At 38.8% G+C, this 18,068-nt stretch overlaps 1 protein-coding gene across 2 annotated transcripts in view; it reads right to left on the bottom strand.

Annotated features, from left to right (window-relative positions):
* plce1 (phospholipase C, epsilon 1) overlaps positions 1 to 18,068 on the bottom strand; it is a 107,355-nt gene that overhangs the window by 23,837 nt on the left and 65,450 nt on the right. Inside the window, exons 9-31 of one of the 2 annotated variants that reach the window (XM_088069773.1) lie at positions 17,573 to 17,727; positions 17,279 to 17,446; positions 11,463 to 11,608; positions 11,150 to 11,297; positions 10,939 to 11,049; positions 10,709 to 10,818; positions 10,413 to 10,529; positions 8,524 to 8,565; positions 8,015 to 8,143; positions 7,767 to 7,903; positions 7,223 to 7,329; positions 6,824 to 6,948; positions 6,573 to 6,717; positions 5,948 to 6,109; positions 5,425 to 5,539; positions 5,045 to 5,204; positions 4,829 to 4,951; positions 3,722 to 3,858; positions 3,364 to 3,602; positions 3,108 to 3,169; positions 2,688 to 2,853; positions 1,938 to 2,045; positions 733 to 849 (exon numbers count right to left, since the gene is read on the bottom strand). In XM_088069773.1, the coding sequence (XP_087925899.1) occupies positions 733 to 849; positions 1,938 to 2,045; positions 2,688 to 2,853; positions 3,108 to 3,169; positions 3,364 to 3,602; positions 3,722 to 3,858; positions 4,829 to 4,951; positions 5,045 to 5,204; positions 5,425 to 5,539; positions 5,948 to 6,109; positions 6,573 to 6,717; positions 6,824 to 6,948; positions 7,223 to 7,329; positions 7,767 to 7,903; positions 8,015 to 8,143; positions 8,524 to 8,565; positions 10,413 to 10,529; positions 10,709 to 10,818; positions 10,939 to 11,049; positions 11,150 to 11,297; positions 11,463 to 11,608; positions 17,279 to 17,446; positions 17,573 to 17,727 (3,029 nt within the window). The remainder of the gene's footprint in view (positions 1 to 732; positions 850 to 1,937; positions 2,046 to 2,687; positions 2,854 to 3,107; positions 3,170 to 3,363; positions 3,603 to 3,721; positions 3,859 to 4,828; positions 4,952 to 5,044; positions 5,205 to 5,424; positions 5,540 to 5,947; positions 6,110 to 6,572; positions 6,718 to 6,823; positions 6,949 to 7,222; positions 7,330 to 7,766; positions 7,904 to 8,014; positions 8,144 to 8,523; positions 8,566 to 10,412; positions 10,530 to 10,708; positions 10,819 to 10,938; positions 11,050 to 11,149; positions 11,298 to 11,462; positions 11,609 to 17,278; positions 17,447 to 17,572; positions 17,728 to 18,068) is intronic. The other variant, XM_042507637.2, reaches the window with a different exon arrangement.

The raw sequence follows: 18,068 nt of genomic DNA, 5'->3' as shown, positions 1-18,068 counted from the left end.
GGAAAGGAAAAGTGCTTTTATCAACACGAAACAACATCGCAAATAAACAAGCCCATGATGACGTAAACTGGCCAGAGACACAGAGCTGTCTCAACATGAAAGACTTGTTTTTATCAAGCTACTCTGAAGAAGTCAGTCTCCAGGGAGGAAAAGATGCTGGGAAGTTTTGTTAGATGAAAGCACGATGATATTCCATGATGTTTCTGTGGTGCCCAGATATGTGGGGCCTTGAGTATACAACTTAAAAAAAAGAAAAAATAGCCTGAAGATTAGAAAAGCAAGCCTCTGTATGGAAGTCTGCCAGTTTGAATGCCCACAGCAGCTGAGAAAATCTTTGAAAGGATAGAGCTGATTTTTATTTTTGTTAAAACAAGTCTCACCAAGGAAAACAATCCCACCTGAAAGAGTGAGGTTGTACCAGTCACTAAAATTAAGTTTTTTGTCAAAGAATAGTTCCCCAGAAAAGAATGCAGATTAATCCATCCTTCAAAGTGCACGAGAAGGTAGCACCATGGAATATGTGATATGACTAAAAAATGTTTTCTCATTGGTAACATCTTTTACACACAGCAATGACTCCCACAAATCAGAATTTGAAAAAAGAATCTGAAAAAAAGTAACCATCGATGGAAATCACACAAAACTATAGACAGTGATATGGGAATTAATTTCTAGTATATTAATGCAGAGTCTAAACTTTAGACATAAGTTTAAAGAATGTGACTGTCATACCTTGAAGATTTCAGCCATCTTGCGTTGCTGAGGAAGGGAGCAGTGGTTCTCTATGGACAGGATGACCGGCATGTCCGAATTGACAAATGCGGACCGGTTAACTGCTTCCACCACATCCTGGAGGATGATGGGAGAAATTTAATTCTTAGAAACAGAATTCTCAGAAATAGTACTCAATGTCAAGTATATGGCAATAAAAGAAACTCTATAGAAACAAATACTAATGGAATTTATTAAAACAACCCTTAGGAACATTATCAAATTAGTATTATCGCTTTGTGGTTGTATGCCACCGTGCGCCACTCAAGTTTCTCTTACATCCACGTCTGTTGGAAACAGATGCTTCACACACATCTTTGCCCCAGCATCACAGAAGATATATAAAATCACAGTTATATAAGCACAAAGGTGGGCACCCAAGATTAAAGTCATCAGTTCAGTGTCTGACCAAATGTCTCCCCTTCTCTTTCTGAGATATGATGTTGCACAATAGCCAGAGAAGTGTTTTGCAGAACATTATGATGTCGCAGTGACATTGACCTTTGACTTTTCGATATAGACGTTTATCTGAAATGTTGTCATAATGAATGCAGGAATTCTTGAGCTTTGGCCAAAAACATGTTTTATGAGGATGCAATGACCTTAACAATAAGGATACAGATGCAAGGTCATATTGACCTTGACCTTTGACCACAAAAATGGAATCAGTTCACCGAGCACCAGTGAACATTTGTGGCCAAAGTACTCTTGAGATATTGTATTCACAAGAATGAGAAAGACAAGATCACAGTGACCTTGACCTTTGACCCATGACCACCAATATCTAATCAGTTGTTGAGTCCAAGTGGGTGTCAAATTTAAAGAAATTCCCTCAAGTGTTCTTGAGATATTTCATTCACAATAATGGGAAACATGGACGGACAACACAAAAATGCAATGCCTCTGGCATCGGCTATCGCTGGTGCAGAGCCATTATAAAGCACAAGCTGTTTGAGGGCTTGCACTAATCGAACTTCTTTTACATAAAAATAAATAATATTGATATTGCCCTCAAGAGCAACATACAGCAGTGCAATTTTGTTTGGCGATATGGCTCCGGATACTTTCACCAAATAGTGGAAAGTAAGAGGAGCCAGTGATTGATTCTTTTATTCAATCAATTCACATCTCTTTTCCGAATTTAATTATTCATATGCAATTCTTACCTTGAAGGGTATCTTAGTGGTGAGCGTGTGTCCATGATAAATAACTGGCATGCCATCATCTCCATCCCAGCAGTCCAACTCGACACTCCTACAGCCTTGCAGCAGCACCTGGAGAAAAAATGACCATCAGTGATCTGACACAAATAGGGTTGGGTAACAAACCTGTGTTTTAAGGATACCAACCAAATTGCATTGTCACTACCAAGTATCAATTTACGGCAGATCATCTGTGCCAAATTGAAGCTAATCCAGACAAGAATAGAAAAAACAAAAAACCAAGAGGCAGCCAGAACGTGGCGCACCATGCGTCTCCACGCAGGCTCACATCTCAACTGCATCTCACAAGCATAACTGCAACCTGATGCATCTAACACTTCAAGTCTTTTTTTTGATAATAGGTTGATGATAAAATGATAAAAAATGATAAAAAGGCACTGAGCAAATTTCTTTTTCTACATCTTAGAACCTAGGTGGCTTATAATGTCACAAACTCTCCCTTCACTTTTGCCCAACAGCTGAAAGTTTTGACTTTTTTTTTTTTAACAACTGAGGTTACATTTTTGTTATTACAGAGACTGTTAAGTATTGTAAAAAAGTAACATCGTTTACAGGTTCCAAATTCCAGGTACTGTGACCAGTTCAAATGTACACTGTACCCAACTCTAGACTGAATACAGAAAATGTACAATAAGATTTATGGATCCAGAAGAACATTAAGATCCTTTTCAAACTGAAGAAAGGCTCACTTACCTGACTGTACAGTTCAACAGAGGACTCTCCTTTGAGCTGGTGTCCAGTCAGATAGGTGTTATGAGAAGACTCAATATAGTAGTAGGACAGAGGGTACTGCAGCTCCTCTGGATTTATCTGGGATTCTTCATTACGAGAAGCAAAGTTCTCCTTATCCATCAGGAACCTGGTATTGAGACAGGGACGGTTAGCTAACAATATATGATGCTGTTGCACTGATTTAATTAACGAGCAATTACTAGGATGTTTATCAAAACATAAATTTAAAATATAAATGTTAACTCCCATTGTTTAATGATATATAATACAATACAATACAAAAGATAATGTCATTATTTATTGATGTGGGTTTTTAATTCAGTTTATGCTGTGATTGTATTGTGTGTGCCAACATTGATTTGCAATTTTTTTTTTCTATACCTTGCAAAGCCTTCAAACGACATCCAACCCATCTGTCTCATGCTTGATGAGGGCTCAAATTTCTGCAAGAGGAAAGAATAAAACCATTAATTACCTTTATCGATCTATAATCCCTTTTCCTTCCTTGTATCTGAGGTTTCTTTCAACCTCATTCTATCCATTCATCTAATCATATTCACAAATCTACATCAGGCGTTTCTTATCCTTCTCTCTGTGCTGTCCTTGCATTTGTTCAGATAGTCCTCGCAGACTCTACCTGTATAATGCTGAGGATCTCATCATAGCTCAGGTGCTCTCTCTGACAGTTCACTAGGAAGTCATTGAGCTGAGGGATAGCCAGACCCAGTACACCTAGTGAGGCGTTCTCCACTCCGGTCCCGTTGGTCACGATGCTGGCTGCAGCAATGGCGTCTGAGATCTGCCTCTGGTTGTCAGACATCTGCTGCCTCGTCCGGATAAACAGGCCAAGATCGGAACCGTTGCGGGTTAGTAAGTCTGAAGAGGAGACAAAGAGATTAAGCAGCAGTACAGAAGAAAAAGAAAGAGACAAGAAACAATTTGGTGCTTGTGTGACTACTGAAAACATAAATAAATGTAACTGTGTATTCTTATACCAAGGTCTGGCTGTAGCCCCGTGTCTTTGTCATCTATGCTGAGGTTGGTATAGAGAGGAGCAGACTCTGGACTTGAACGACTGCAGGGGACAGCAAAGGTGTCGAACAGCTCCTTTAGGTCCTTCCTGCTTCGGATACTGTGGAGAAAATAACACAAAGCACAAGTAAGCACAAGTCTCATTATACCCACCTTTGACTGACAAGCAGTTCACTTTATTTTTATTCAAATATTACACCTCAGACACAAATGTTCAGTGGCATTGTGCTCGATCAGGAGACAAAATAGTTTTCTAAAAACCTGATTGAAGTTTTTTGCACTTAAGACAGCCTGAATTCTAGATCATTTTGCCCAATTTTAAATAGATTCTTCTGCATTTACATTTAATTTAAAGGCCAAATGAAAAGTCCCATTTTATCCACTATTGTTGTTATAACCTCATCTTCTCTTTTCTCCTCAATGTTTTTAATAACAAACTGATGTAAGAAGTCAATTAGCCTCTGGACAAACAATATTCAGACATCTAAAAAATAGGCATGTTTTTTAAGAGGCTGATCTGCTGAAGTACTGTCTTTTCACTTCATGGCTTTATGACTGCGTGGCTTTGGAATTTAAAGGGAAGCTGCTGGGCAGCAGATGAGAGGATGAACTGCAATCTAAGAAATGTAGGAGGGCTGGTATGAGAATAATCCACTGCTTATCGAGGCAAAACATTGTTTCCTTTGATTTGACAGGGAAAATATTATAGAAACTAAATATTTTACAGACAAGACTCCCTGGAAAATAGCCCCGCCATGATAACCTTGAGAAGCATTTGTTGAATTTGTTTTATCATGCAGTCTTTGACTGCATTTGATAAGAACACAATCATTGTATAAAAAGAGGGAGTGAGATGGTAAAATGAACAGAAAATGCTCTGTATACATACTGAATGTAGTTTTTTGTAGTATGTAGAATATCGTATTTTTGTTTTATCTAAAAATCCACATTTTTAGATAAAACAGAAGTACATTAGAAGTATATTAGGCATGCCAAGCTTACATATATATATATATATATTGATATATTGATATATATATTGATTTATATGAACAGGACCTAGGATCTACCTGAATGACTTGAAGAGCTCGACAAACTCGATGAAGCTCATTGTGCTGTCAGAAATCATGAGATTCTGAAAGCCTTTGAGACAGCCTTTACCTCGACCGTGCCATGACCTGCTGCTCCACGCCCTACAGCCCACAGAGAAGAGACAAAATGTCTTTATCTGAATGACAAACTAAGACTTTTATACCTCCAGTCTGTGTGTACAGTACGGTACATACCCGGGCTGTGACTTGGCAGTTCCCGAGAGGATCGGAGAAGACTGCGGGCGGGAATGGTTGGACCCCACCATGCTGGAGGAAGACGAAGAGGAGGAGGAAGAGGCTAGCAATCCAGGACTTCGACTGGATGAGAGGGAGAATGGTCCAGGGAAGCTGTCCTCTGTGGGGTCAAAGAGAAGTGAGGGTGAAAAAATATCATACAGACTAATAAAGCACCATACAAATATCTGTTAAGATCTCAATGTCCTTTTTAGATTGTTTTATTCTTCAAATGTCTGGCCTAGGTTTTGTTGGTATTTGTGGTAGCAATAATCTAGCTGCATCCTCATTTGGCATACATTTGCTGAACTTTTATTCTTAATAGCTCCATTAAATATCACCTGGATCTTCTTGGTCGATGCTATCAGACTCTGGTCCGTTTCGATATAGCCCCTCCTTACAACTTCGTGTTTTCCTGGAAACCATCTCATCATCTGTGGCATCCCCACTGTCTCCCTGTGTTGGGCATGTAAACACACACGCTATGTTAAAAATAAGGGCATTTAAATGAGGCATAATAAGGAGTATACTTTACTCAAGACTGAAGTGTGAAATGGACCAGAGGCTTGACATATGTGTAAGGGACATGGACTTAACAGTTGTATTATTAGAGAAAACAGATGAAAACAAGGAGCTCTGTAAAGCCTCTTGACATGTCAAACCAGTGGTCTAACAGTAGAAATCTAGTCTATTGTTAAGCACTGCAACATACAAAAAATGGTGGAGCGGTTTGACCTTAGGTATACTGTAAATAAAGGATCACAAGTCTACCTAAAGACATTTTCCCTCTTAATTCATTATCAACAATAGTCTTAAGACCTCAATGTAGTGTAAAAGGCACAATTAACTTTTTCATGTACTGACCCTGACAAGGACCTTCTTCTTCTTCTTGCTCTTCTCGATGCCCAGAGGGCTGTTTTTCTGGGCAGCAGGTTTCTCTACTCCACCTGTACCCATGTTCCACCTCCGCCCACCGAACAGCTCAATGGCATTAGCTAGTGTAGGGCCTTCGTACCTGCCATCCTCCTAACAGAGACAGGCACACAGACACAGAGGATTTCAGAGACAGGAAGGAAGCAGGCATCCAAAGGTTAGATAGGCAAGGTCCTTTATTTTAAAGGCAAACATACAAAATCTCCCTTTTATCTAAGAATCAAAGATATAATTCTTTGTGTGCTGTAGACAGTTTAATGACCAAAATGAAACATTCTCAAAATAATACACTAATGGCACAATTTCAAATGGCATGATCCTCAGTTTTCCTCTCACTCCTTGGAGAATTAAGGCCTTTTCAAAATGTTTTAGGGAATGTGTGAACGTTAGAGCTATCAGACAAAGAGAAATGGGGGAAGAAAAGAGAAATAATAAACCTGAAAAGCTTTTATTTTAGTAGCTGATACATGGCAATTCAAGTTTAAAGATACATCAATAATACTTAATAATACTAGAAAATTATTGTCATTGAAAGATCATCCTGTCCAGATTTTACCTGATACAAGCTGACATACTGCCTCCTCAGCCACTGCAGCCTTTGGTCAGGAAACTTCTTTAATTTTCTTGTTGCATTCACCAACTCTGACAGGCCCTTATGGAGCATCCGAGCTGTGTGGTTTGGGGCCACAAAGTGCAGGAGTCTGGAGATTAGTTGAAATATTTAGTAAACAAAGAGGTGTTTTGCCAATGTACCAGTATAACAATGTACTGCTGTTCAAAACGTGGATTTCAAGGCAAAGCACTGACCTGTTGTCGGTGGTACTGAGACCATAGAGGAGGCTGAGACCGTTCTCCTCCACTGTCAGCTGACTCAGCTTGTTCTGCAAACATACAGCATGAACATCCACTCCTTGATGACCCAGGAACACCGCCTGTACAATCAAATAAACACAGTATTATGGTTATTCTAATCATGACTGTCAAATGCTATTCAAACAAAAAAAATCCGACAAGATAAATCAACTGTCATCCAATACAAGTTTGATAGTTGTGAGACTTAAATGACCATATTTTTAATAAGGTATTATTTATTTATTTTATTAAGAAAAATAAAATAAAAATACAATATATTAGATGTGAGACTTAAGATGAAAATTTCCACAATGTAAATACTAAATTAATATAGCTTCATTTTTTTCAACAAACCTTTACCACTGCCAGGTCCAAAAGGCCCTCTGCTAGTCCCGCTACCACCATCTGTCCTAATCCCAGTGGCTGATCGGTGGAGGAAGCCCCTCCGCTCTGAGGCTTACCTGCCATAAATCAGCACATTTACGATATGTTTGAAATGAAGTAAAGGACAAGGAAACTGAGCAACATTTACAACCAGCTTAAACTGTATACGCTACAAAAGACATTGTGCTTACCTTCTGTGGATAAACACATTTAAATTATGTTTGAAACATAATAATGACACAGGAAATAGTTTTTTTAATATGATGGATGCCTGGTATCCATTTGTTTAAAGTGTAATTATGAGAGAGGAAATGGGGCTTGTCTCCCTGAGATATAAACACACTCATCTTAAATTGTACTGATGACAAAGCAGGTCATTCAAGTTCATTTTAACACATTCACCTGAGCAATAACTTCTTCTACATAATCCTTTCAAAAGAATGATGGTGAACTGTCTTACTGCTGAAAATTATATGAATTGTGTATTATAACGAGACTCTCTGTCAAAGTTTACCCCAGGTCAGTGTTGTGTTGTCAGGTTGCAGTCGCAGCAGACAGCGAGCTGTGAGGTGGCTGTCCTGGTCATAGTGAATGACTGTGGCCCCCTGCAGCAGAAACTGGTGAATGTCTGGTTGAAGAGACAACACGTACCTGAAAAAAAAAAACAAAAAACAAAAAGTTGGAAGTAAAGTGTCTGCTGAGCCATCTGTGTCTGTGTTTGTGTGTGTGTTTGTGTATATACTGTATGTGTGTGTTTCTTACCAGGGAATGAGCTCAGTGCCATGGCTGAAAGCTCTGTGTGTTTCTTCAGTCCCCTGAAACTCCACTTCTTTCACCACCGGCTCAGACGACAAGTCGCCCTCTGAATCCGACAAATCCCCCACCATGAATCTAAAGATGCAAAGTCACAGAGATGCAGTGCTGGATCAGGAAAAATGTTTTTAAACTAAATTTAATATCTGAATTTCCAAGTTTTAGTGTACTGATTTACACAAGACTCTGTAAATCATTTTCAACATTTAATTTCTGCAGCAAATGGGGTAAAGCAGTTATTTAGGAGACGCCCAGTCAAAAGTAAAAAATGACCTGAATCTACAGTAAGACACAAAAATGTGCTCTGTAATGTGGGTATTGGTTTAACAAGCAAAAAAAAAGCTTCATGCTTTTGTTATTGCACATTCCTTGACTAATAAACGAGCTTCTGAAACTGAAACCTAAACCTTGTGTTAGTCTGCAATAATCAAACTCCTGACACTGTAATGACCACTTACAAGACACGGTTTGACTCTGGTGCTTGCCTAAATGAATGCGAGCTAGAAAGGGAGAAGGGGACAAAGAAGGAGGAAAGGAAGCATGAGACAAATAAAGAGTGGACAGAGATTTCAGTGAAAAGAAAAACAGCAAAAAGTAGGAAAGGTCAGGAACACGGGAAAAGAATTCTTAAACCTCTTTGGGTAAGAAGGATAATATTTATCTGCATCCCAGTACAGACAAATGAACACTGTACCTTGAGCCAAAATGAAATAAGAGTTGTTATCTTGAGCTCTAAGGTGAAATAATAACTCAGAGTCAAAGAAAAGTGTCCAGAAACACAGAGAAGATAATCCAGGTCTTTTTAGGACAAACACCACAGCTCAGGCTTGAAATATAATACGTTTTCTAACAACAAATTCCAGCCTGTGCCATTAGCTACCTGCCACCAGCGTGCTGAAAAGTACCAGAGGTCTGTTCCTTCCTGTCCCAAAGGGAAACTAACCTGTTATCTTTTATCTCTGTGACACAGGAGTTTACGTGAACATCACCTCATCTCAATAACAATCTGCAAATGTCTTCCTTCAAAACCCTGTTATCTTGTGCCGGTGTTTATAAAGGACAATGATGCTGGGAAAGAAATTTGGAAAAAGCCATGACACTATGATTTACAGTAAAATGTTTGGTTCATTGAGCCTCAGAATTGTTGCTGTAAATGCAAAATATCCATGTATAATTTTAATATATAGTACACACTATATGCTCCTATCAAAGGAAACTATTGCATCTGTATCGTAGTGTTTAAGTAATCATTTTTTTCATACCAATCATTCACAGCATGGCAGTGTTCAGACCATTTTATTTCACTTTGTCTATAAGACATTATTTGTGAAGGAACAGCAAAACAAAGAGCTCCATTTTGAAAACAGACCTTTTGGAGAAAGATTCACAGTGAAAACAATAGAATCTCTCCAGTTTGCCTTAAAATTCCAACATGTTATTCCTATGGTCTAAGACATTAATGTCTAAGACAAGACATTATTGGTAAACATTTACAACCCTCACTCAAATCCAAAAACTAGGGTGCTAAAAATCTAATCTGTAATGTCATAGGTTATAAAGTGTGGAGCTGCTCCATAGACAATAAATTGGGAGAGATGTTTTAAATGAAAGTGCATTCACATGACGTTAGATAAGGTCAAATTATCGTTTTAGTTCAACTAAAACTGGACTTTAAAATACATGTAAACATGTTGGTCCAACTGATATCGTACTATATATCGATTATTTTTTTCTTGGCCATAGAAATAGCATGCTGGAATTTTTGATTTAGGTGTTATTTATCAAAAAATGTAAAAGGCTGTCTTAAGATGAAGGAATAAGGTGTCTATTTTACTGATATTCAAACTGAGACAGGGTATAGTTACTAGAGATTAAATATTTGGGTTGAAATATTCTTTAAAGCACCAAATGAAGAAACAGAGTTTAACACCAGTGAAAACCACTGCAGTGCCCCCCTTTTTTGTCTCTGAGGTTCTGTGTTGGAAATGTTTTGCTCTCTCAAAAAGGAAAAATTAAATAAATAGTTTTCAAAAAATGCAGCATGCAATCAACTGAACACGATGTCCAGATGTCTTGATGGACTGGGTCATATGTTATGTGCCATTTGATGCTGGACTGTGTGTCTCACAAGCTTCACAACTTATGTAACACTCCCCACAGATCGTCCTTCAGCTGGATGGATGTAAGATCCTGTTATAGAAGACATTCACCCTTCTAAAGTGTCCTAAAGCAAGACACTTATTTTTCAGGAGCTCCAGAGTTGCTCTGTTGTACCTAATGCTACTCAATGCAGGAACTCTATCTGTGGGGTAAACAAAACGTAAACAAGGGGAAAAGGGATACTGACTGATTGCGGCAGCGGTCTCTGAAGGAGTTGTTTCTGGATGCAGGGGATGGCCCAGTAGAAGAGGGACTAGTGGACGCCTCATCAGGATCCTCTGCCTCTAAACTACGATTGCAAGATCTGAGGAGCAGAAAGAGGAAAATCAGACGAGAGTCAAGTGAAAGAAAATCTGAGAAGAGAAGAAGAAAAACAGCAAAACAGCAAGCACAAGAAACAAACAGTGCAAAGTGAAGAAGACACACACTTGTGTGTCAAACAGTGTCACTCCATAGTTGACCTTTTCAAAGGATGTAGTGTACCTGATAATCTGGAGGATGTTGCTAACAGTAGCTTCTTTGTCTGGGACGTGTAGTCCATCTGGACCAGACCGCGACATGAAGTTGTGCTGGCCACTGTAGTCGGACACAAACTACAGAGAGGACGATAAACAGAGCAAGATGAATATATTTATATGATGTCTGAGTGTTACTGCTTGAGTCAGTTATATGAGATGTGCATATGTTTGCAGGTTTCTAAATGTTTATTGTACCTCTATTGAGTCCTCTGGATTATCTGCAGGTGGTTTAAGGCTGATGATGCTTGCTGTCCCATCCAACGCGTCGCTCAGCTCCTTCAGAAAAACCCCACAGAATGGCACCACCTTTGGTGTAGGGACAGGACAGAGAAAAACACATCCCATTATAGCTTTTACTATATCACTCTGGTCAGATAAGTAAGAAATCAAGCAAACTACAACCTACCTTGCATCCTGGGATATTGAGTGCTCTGGTCACAAGCTTCCTATACTCAGAGGAAGACTCATGCTGAGCCATGGCGTCCTTTAGGCTTCTCATGGTCTCAATGTCTGACTGGTCCATGAACTGCCACATCTTCAGCACCTTACGGGACCTGGAGGACAAAGTAAAACTCAAATATCAGATAGTGGAATGGGATGTTTTGTGAGTTTCAGCAGGCCTTTTTTTTTTTCAAAACAAAAAAATGATGATGAAAAAGGAGAAAATGAATTACATGCATCTCTACATACATACAGTTATGTAAGTATAAATTAAACACCTGAGTCCAGCCAGGAACTCCATAACGCCATTGTAGTTTCCCATGTTCCAACAGCATTTGGCGACATGGACCAGGTAGGAGAAAACTTCTCTCTTCTCCTCCATGGACCCTGCTGTCAGGACCAGCCACGTCACCCATGAACTCACCTGTTGATAAAGAGTTTTACGCATTATTTCTAATATTTACTATCACATCAAAGATGATATAAAGTTATTTATGATTGTTCAACTGCACGTTGTTTTTTTTGTTTTTTTTCAATTATTGCCTTTGTCCTTAAGCCAGATTTTGGACACACTTTGGTTTTTTGATTGCCTCGCACCTAACGAGTATAATTATTTTCCCTTTAAAAAATGTAATTTCCATCACTTTGTCTATTGTGATGGAAAAGACATGGTAATAGAAATGTCAATACCATTGTTATTTGACTGCAAATATTGTATCAAAACATTTCTCTAAATATGTTTCAAATTCTCTACAAGTTTCCAGACCAAATGGACCATAGCTGAAGAATGACCTTTATACTCTTAAAGGCCAGCGTTATCGCCCCAGAACTCAGGAGAGTTAAGACTTCACTATTCATTAAACACAGACAAACAAAAGTCTGTATTATATTTCTAGATTTTCATTTTTTTAGAATTGAATTACTTGTGATTATATGTTTAGTCAAAAAAGAAAAAGGAGCCCTCTGTTGTGATAAGATATCTGTCTATGATGCATGTTTTCATATTTATATACACATATAACTGCAGACATCTCTCACTGTAAAATCTACACAAAGGTTAACTTCATGTGCCAAGGACAACTTGTAAGTGTGTTAGTGTGTTATTACAAGGCGTTTACTTGGTGCGTTAAAACCCAGCAAACAGGAGACAAGGTCCGGAGCCAAGTGACGGTCAGATGAAACTCTTTATTGTGTGTGTGGTCTTACTTGTGTTATCTCTCTTAAAGTCTGGTATGGCAAGCCGTGTCTAAAGTGGTAATGTATGTGCAGAACCATGCCAGCTGGTCACACACTACCACGCACGCACGCACGCACGCACGCGCATGCACACATGCACGCACACACACACACACACACACAAACAAGATATGAATCAGCTGCCCTCTGTGTCTGTGCTAACTGCCCTCCAGCATGCGCAAAAAGACGAAGAACCAGATATGTATCAGGGTCAGCTTCCTTTCACATTCTCTGCGACTGACACACACACGCACGCATATGCACACACACACACACACACACGCACACACACACACACACACACACACACACACACACACACACACACAATACAGGAATATATCCGATTTCAATCTGGCTGCTTCTTGCTCTCTAGTGTCTGTCTCTATGTGTTAAAGCCTCATGAATGTATTCATACACACACACAGACACACACCTACACACACACACACACACACATAAAAGCACACACACTAAAACTCCCTAACCCCCTTGCAGGCGGTAAAAACATCCCCCTGGCCCAGAGATCTATTACTGGGTTATGTAAGGATCTGTAAAGCCCACCACAGGCTGACTTCACAGTGACTAAATACAGACACACTGAAAAACATGTAACAAAGTACTCAGTTTCACATGAAGAGTTTTGGTTTCATGTTGTGAAACACTGGTAAAAGTATTTTTCGTCCCATGTCATTACAGAAATCATACATAACACATGCAACCAAAACCTGCTGCTCATGTAGAAAATGCAGACACTTTAACACAGAAGAGCTATGAGGATACTCACATATCAACCTCAGGCACATACCGTATAAAGTTTAACACTGAGTATACACAGACAGCTTAGATAAGAGCTCCTACACACACATAACTCACTCCTTTAACATGTAACCTACAGTCTTTGATAAAAATGCTACATTTGTCACACTCAGAAAAATCTGGTTGTCATAATTTCAAATTCACTTACTGTGTAATAGTGTTATGGTCACATATCTCTGTCACATATCTCTCTCTTTCGAAATATGAGTGAAAGCACAACACTTGATACATTCCTGTGTGACAGGAGCAGGGCATGAGGAGGGTTGAGTTTTAGAAGGGTTACTGTGAAAATGCAATGCACCATCCTCAGACAGTTAACATCCTTATTTATTCAAATTATTCCTTATTTATTTATTCTAAGAAACAGGAAAGATGTAACTTTAGTAAAAGTTGCATCACTGTTCCTTCAAATACTACAAACTGAATAATGCAGATGAATGGTACCAAAATGTAATTGTGGTTTAAAGTTTATTCTTGTCGTTGAAAACATTTTATGGCTAGCTAAAGCTAAAAAATTATAAGTAAAAAAAAAAACAATAATTGATAAAAGTATTGAAATATTGTCAGTTAAAAAAAATACAAAAATCTGATGTTTTTTTCATTAGATTTTACAAAAAAAGGTTAAAAAATAATAAGAAAATAAGTGAATATTAAAAAATAGCAGAGTATTTTAAAGTACTTTAAAACATGTCTGGAGAGGGACTTTGACTTTTCATAATGGAAATGCAGATGATAAAAATTCCATCTATCTGAGTGTCACAAACCGAAAATCACTGCTGAAGCTGGCGAGGATGCAGCATCTTTCTTTATTATACTTCAATTGTGCTGAAAATCTACTGTATATGACTTACTGACAAACAACCCTGCTGCTTTACAGTTGCTTATCTGTTACTCCCCTGCTACACGCGAACCAGGATGTGCATGCCTTGCGTGAAAATCTGCTATCAGTCACTTCTAGCATTATGACATAGCAATGTCAGCATCTGGGTTGAATTACAGTCGCCATCTAAACCATTCTGAACGGCTGCAAAGTGGCTTTTTGATCCGCCACAGATCAAGGCATTTTACAGAGTTGGCATCTCTACTGATATTCCAGATAGCAAAAGTGTGTACTTGGTGTTGCGTAATAGAGATAATAGACAGGATATGAAGAGATACTATATATACATAGAGAGTGAGAGAGAGAGCGTGTGAAGGCAGAGAACAGCAGAAAAAAGCAAACAAGAGACAAGAACAGACAGTACAGCGAGACAGAGGAAAGCCGTGCAAATCGTTTCCTCAAACAACAGCCTCCCTTACATTCATAGCATTGGTGTTATCAATAGCAGCTTAACATATTTCAAACACACACACACACACACACACAGAACTGGAGCGAGGTACAAACTGATCCCCCCTTTGATGTTTGTGTATGTGTCCATCTGTCTGTCCGTCTGTCTGTCTCCATCTGTGCGCCTGTTATTGGTTGAACTATGAGGGTCAGTTTCTCCTTGATACATAAATTACATAACCAAGGTTGACAGAGAACTATGACAAAGTCAACGCAAGAGCATACACTCGTCCTCTCAGAGCTAAATACTCCAGCTACACTACAGACACGAAGAGGCCCAAACTTCTCACCCTTCCTTTTTAATGGCGTGATCTCTCACTCCCATACATGGCTTGAAAATGAACAGGATCAAAACCATGGGGATACTTTCGGGAAAATTTCATTTAAATTTACAAAATGTTGTCTGTCAAGCATGAGGAAAGAAATCAGACCCCAAGCTCATAATGTAATATCTCCAAAACAGTGGATCCTGTCCAGTTCTCCGGTAGACAATTTCTCTTTTTTGGAACATAGCTTATTTTTGAAAATATCCATACTTGGAGATTTTCTATTTGAGACCAAAACCCGGTAGGGCATAAACCAACAATCGGAACTCCAGTGCACACCAGGATACTGGAATTAAGTAGTGGAGAAAAAAAATAAAGAACAAGGTAATGTTACTAGGGCTGAAACTAGACTTTTTTCATTTCCAATTAACATACAGATTATTTTCTCAATCAATCAATTAAATGTTTAGTCTAATAAAAACAAAGATTATTTATATAGCACTTATCAAAACCAACGTTACAAAGTGCTGTACACTTAAAAATCACAAAACACAGAAAAAAAATGTGAGAAAAAAAGAAATACAGCTCAGAAGAAAATTTCAAATCAGTGGTTGAGAAACGAAATCAAAACAGTGCAATGCAAGACTCAGGTACCACATATTAATAAATCAATCTCTGGTAAAAAGATTATACAAATGCCTTGTATATCATTAGTGAGAGGCAAAAAATAACTCCACAACTTTAAGAGCCCTTAGTGGCATCTTAAATGTCTTGTTTTTGATCCAAAAGGCCAATACCCAAATATTTTTTCAATTTACAAAAATAGATGAAAAATGTTTTTTGTTGGGTTTTTTTTAGGATTTTGGGAGGACGTTTTTCATGCTTTATTGATAGTGACAAAGAGGTATGAGAGAGGGACAGAGAGAGGGGGGGCTGCAGCAAAGGGCACTTGGCTAGACTCATACCCAGGCTGCTATAACAAGAACTCAGCCACTATGGCAAGCACTGCATGGGGTGAGCAAACAGGGCGCCCAGGAATAATAGTTTGTTGGAGGTGTTAATAAAAGTAGAAATTAACTCCCTGTAATGTACCTTGGAATAAATAATTACCTAATAATATCCTTTGACATAAAACTGTCCACAGTCACTGAGAAAAGTTTATCCAAACTATGATATATAGTCAATGCTGAGACAGAATACTCCGATTGTATCTCATCTTCTTCTTTCACAATTTCACGATCATCTGTGTCTTCACGAGGAGAATCACAGTTGTCATTTGACTCTTGTTTCACTGTGCCCATATATGGCCACAACGCACATTTGATTGTCTTGTGTGTGTGTGTCTCTTCTCGCTGACTTAAATGAAAACCAGCTGATGTGAGAGGCATGTAACTTAAAGATGACATCATCATTTCCAATCAGTCTCTCCCTCTCTCACATTCTCTGTCTCAGCAGTGCAGTGTTGTGATTGTTTATTCTCGAAGTCACTCACCATAAAAGACACAAGGCCTGGGAGAGTCAGCCAACTTACACCACTGCAAGCGTGTGCATCAGTCAAGAGCTGATAAGTTGGTACGACTCTCACGGCAAATACCACAACGCAAATACAACTGAGGGAAAACAAAATTACTGGTCTGCTATTCCTTCAGGCTGTCACATTCATGTCAAATTGCAGTACATGCATTTTCACTGTCTCTGATGACGTCATTACTAAGCGGAGATCACTAAAGGTGAGCACTGTTTTCTTTTTACATTTCCCCAATTTAAGAAGTACTCTCTTTAAGCATGAATAATATCTATTTTAGGGTTTGTTCAGTTGGATCATTAAACTATTCCACATAGTGATCTCATCCAAACTTAAACCCTGTAGTAAAAACTGAGCTTGTAAGATAGAAGCTGATTGTGCAAGGTTGAATCACAGCCTTACAAACCTTTACTGGTTATGAACAAAAAAGGGAAATTCATGAGGCTGTTAGGTTTAAATTAAAGCTGAAAGTAGAATTGACCTTCGATCACCAAATTCTAATCAGTATTCTTGAGTCCAAGTGTGCAAAATTTAAAAAAAATTCCCTAAAGTTGTTCTTGAGATATTGTGTACACAAGATTGAGAAAGACAACTCACAGTGACCTTGACCTTTGATCTATGACCACCAAAATCTGAGCAATTCATCATTGAGTCCAAGTGAACATTTTTGCTAAAATTGAAGAAATTCCTCAAGGTGCTCTTGAAATATCCTGTTTATTAGAATGAAACAGACGGATGGACAATCCAACCATAATAATCACTGACATAGAGGAATAAAAATGTCCGTTGCCTGAAAATTATTTTTCTGCAACCATTTTGATAATCAAAATGTGTTTGTGTAAGAGAGAAAAATGAAACAGAAAAATAAATTATGATAATCCTGAACACACACACATTTCATATAAGCAGACTCCTCACCTCATTGAAGCGCGCCACCAGGTCTTCCACAGCGTTACTTCGCTGAGCACTCTGGGTAGGCATGGCGGGTGCTGATAGTGAGGCCTTGAGGTTCGGGTGGCGTTTGGTTTGACACTCGGGACTGCCCAAGTCTCGAGTGAGGAAACAGAGGTAGTCCAAAGGAAAGACCTTCAGGGCAAAACGGACAAGTGAATTAAAATTCTCATATTTTTTCCATCCAATATCTATTCAGTAGTTTAATAGAAAGAAAAATAAATATTCTTCAGATGTGTGTTTGCGTGTGTGTCCTCCCACCCGTTGGTAAAGCTGCTGCTCTTGCTCAGTGAGAATGCAGGCGATCTCCTCAGGAAACTGAACAAGGTGGCGCACCTCTGCCAGCTCCTTACTGATCCCGCTGACACTGGGAGGAAGAGAGCCGCTGCTGGTCATACTGTTGGCCAGCTGACGCTCTGGAGCAAAAGAGACAGAGGAAGAAAGTGAACCAAACCTTCTGATCCTGAGTGAGAGAGAAAATGGTTAATAGACAGAAAGACTGGAGAATCATTTGCCTAGTAGCAAGTACACGGGGAAAGTAGAGACCCCCTGTTGCTCAAGAATTGGAAGAAAAATAGAAATCAGAGAAAGGAGGGACTAAAAAGAGGGACTAAAAATGAGACATTATCTTCTTTGATGTTTCCCCTCCATAATAAAAATTTTAAGCGGCAGTGAAATGTGCATCTCTTTTTTCAGGATTAACCTGAATCTCTCAAGTCTCCCAATCCATCAGTCCCTGCATACCACATAGTCTCTA

Source organism: Plectropomus leopardus, chromosome 19 (genome assembly GCF_026936395.1).
Source record: "Plectropomus leopardus strain MGB_pleo_1.0 chromosome 19, ASM2693639v1, whole genome shotgun sequence".
Classification (NCBI taxonomy): domain Eukaryota; kingdom Metazoa; phylum Chordata; class Actinopteri; order Perciformes; family Serranidae; genus Plectropomus; species Plectropomus leopardus.
Note: the sequence above shows the minus strand (reverse complement) of the source record. Positions and strands in the feature narration are given on the sequence as shown.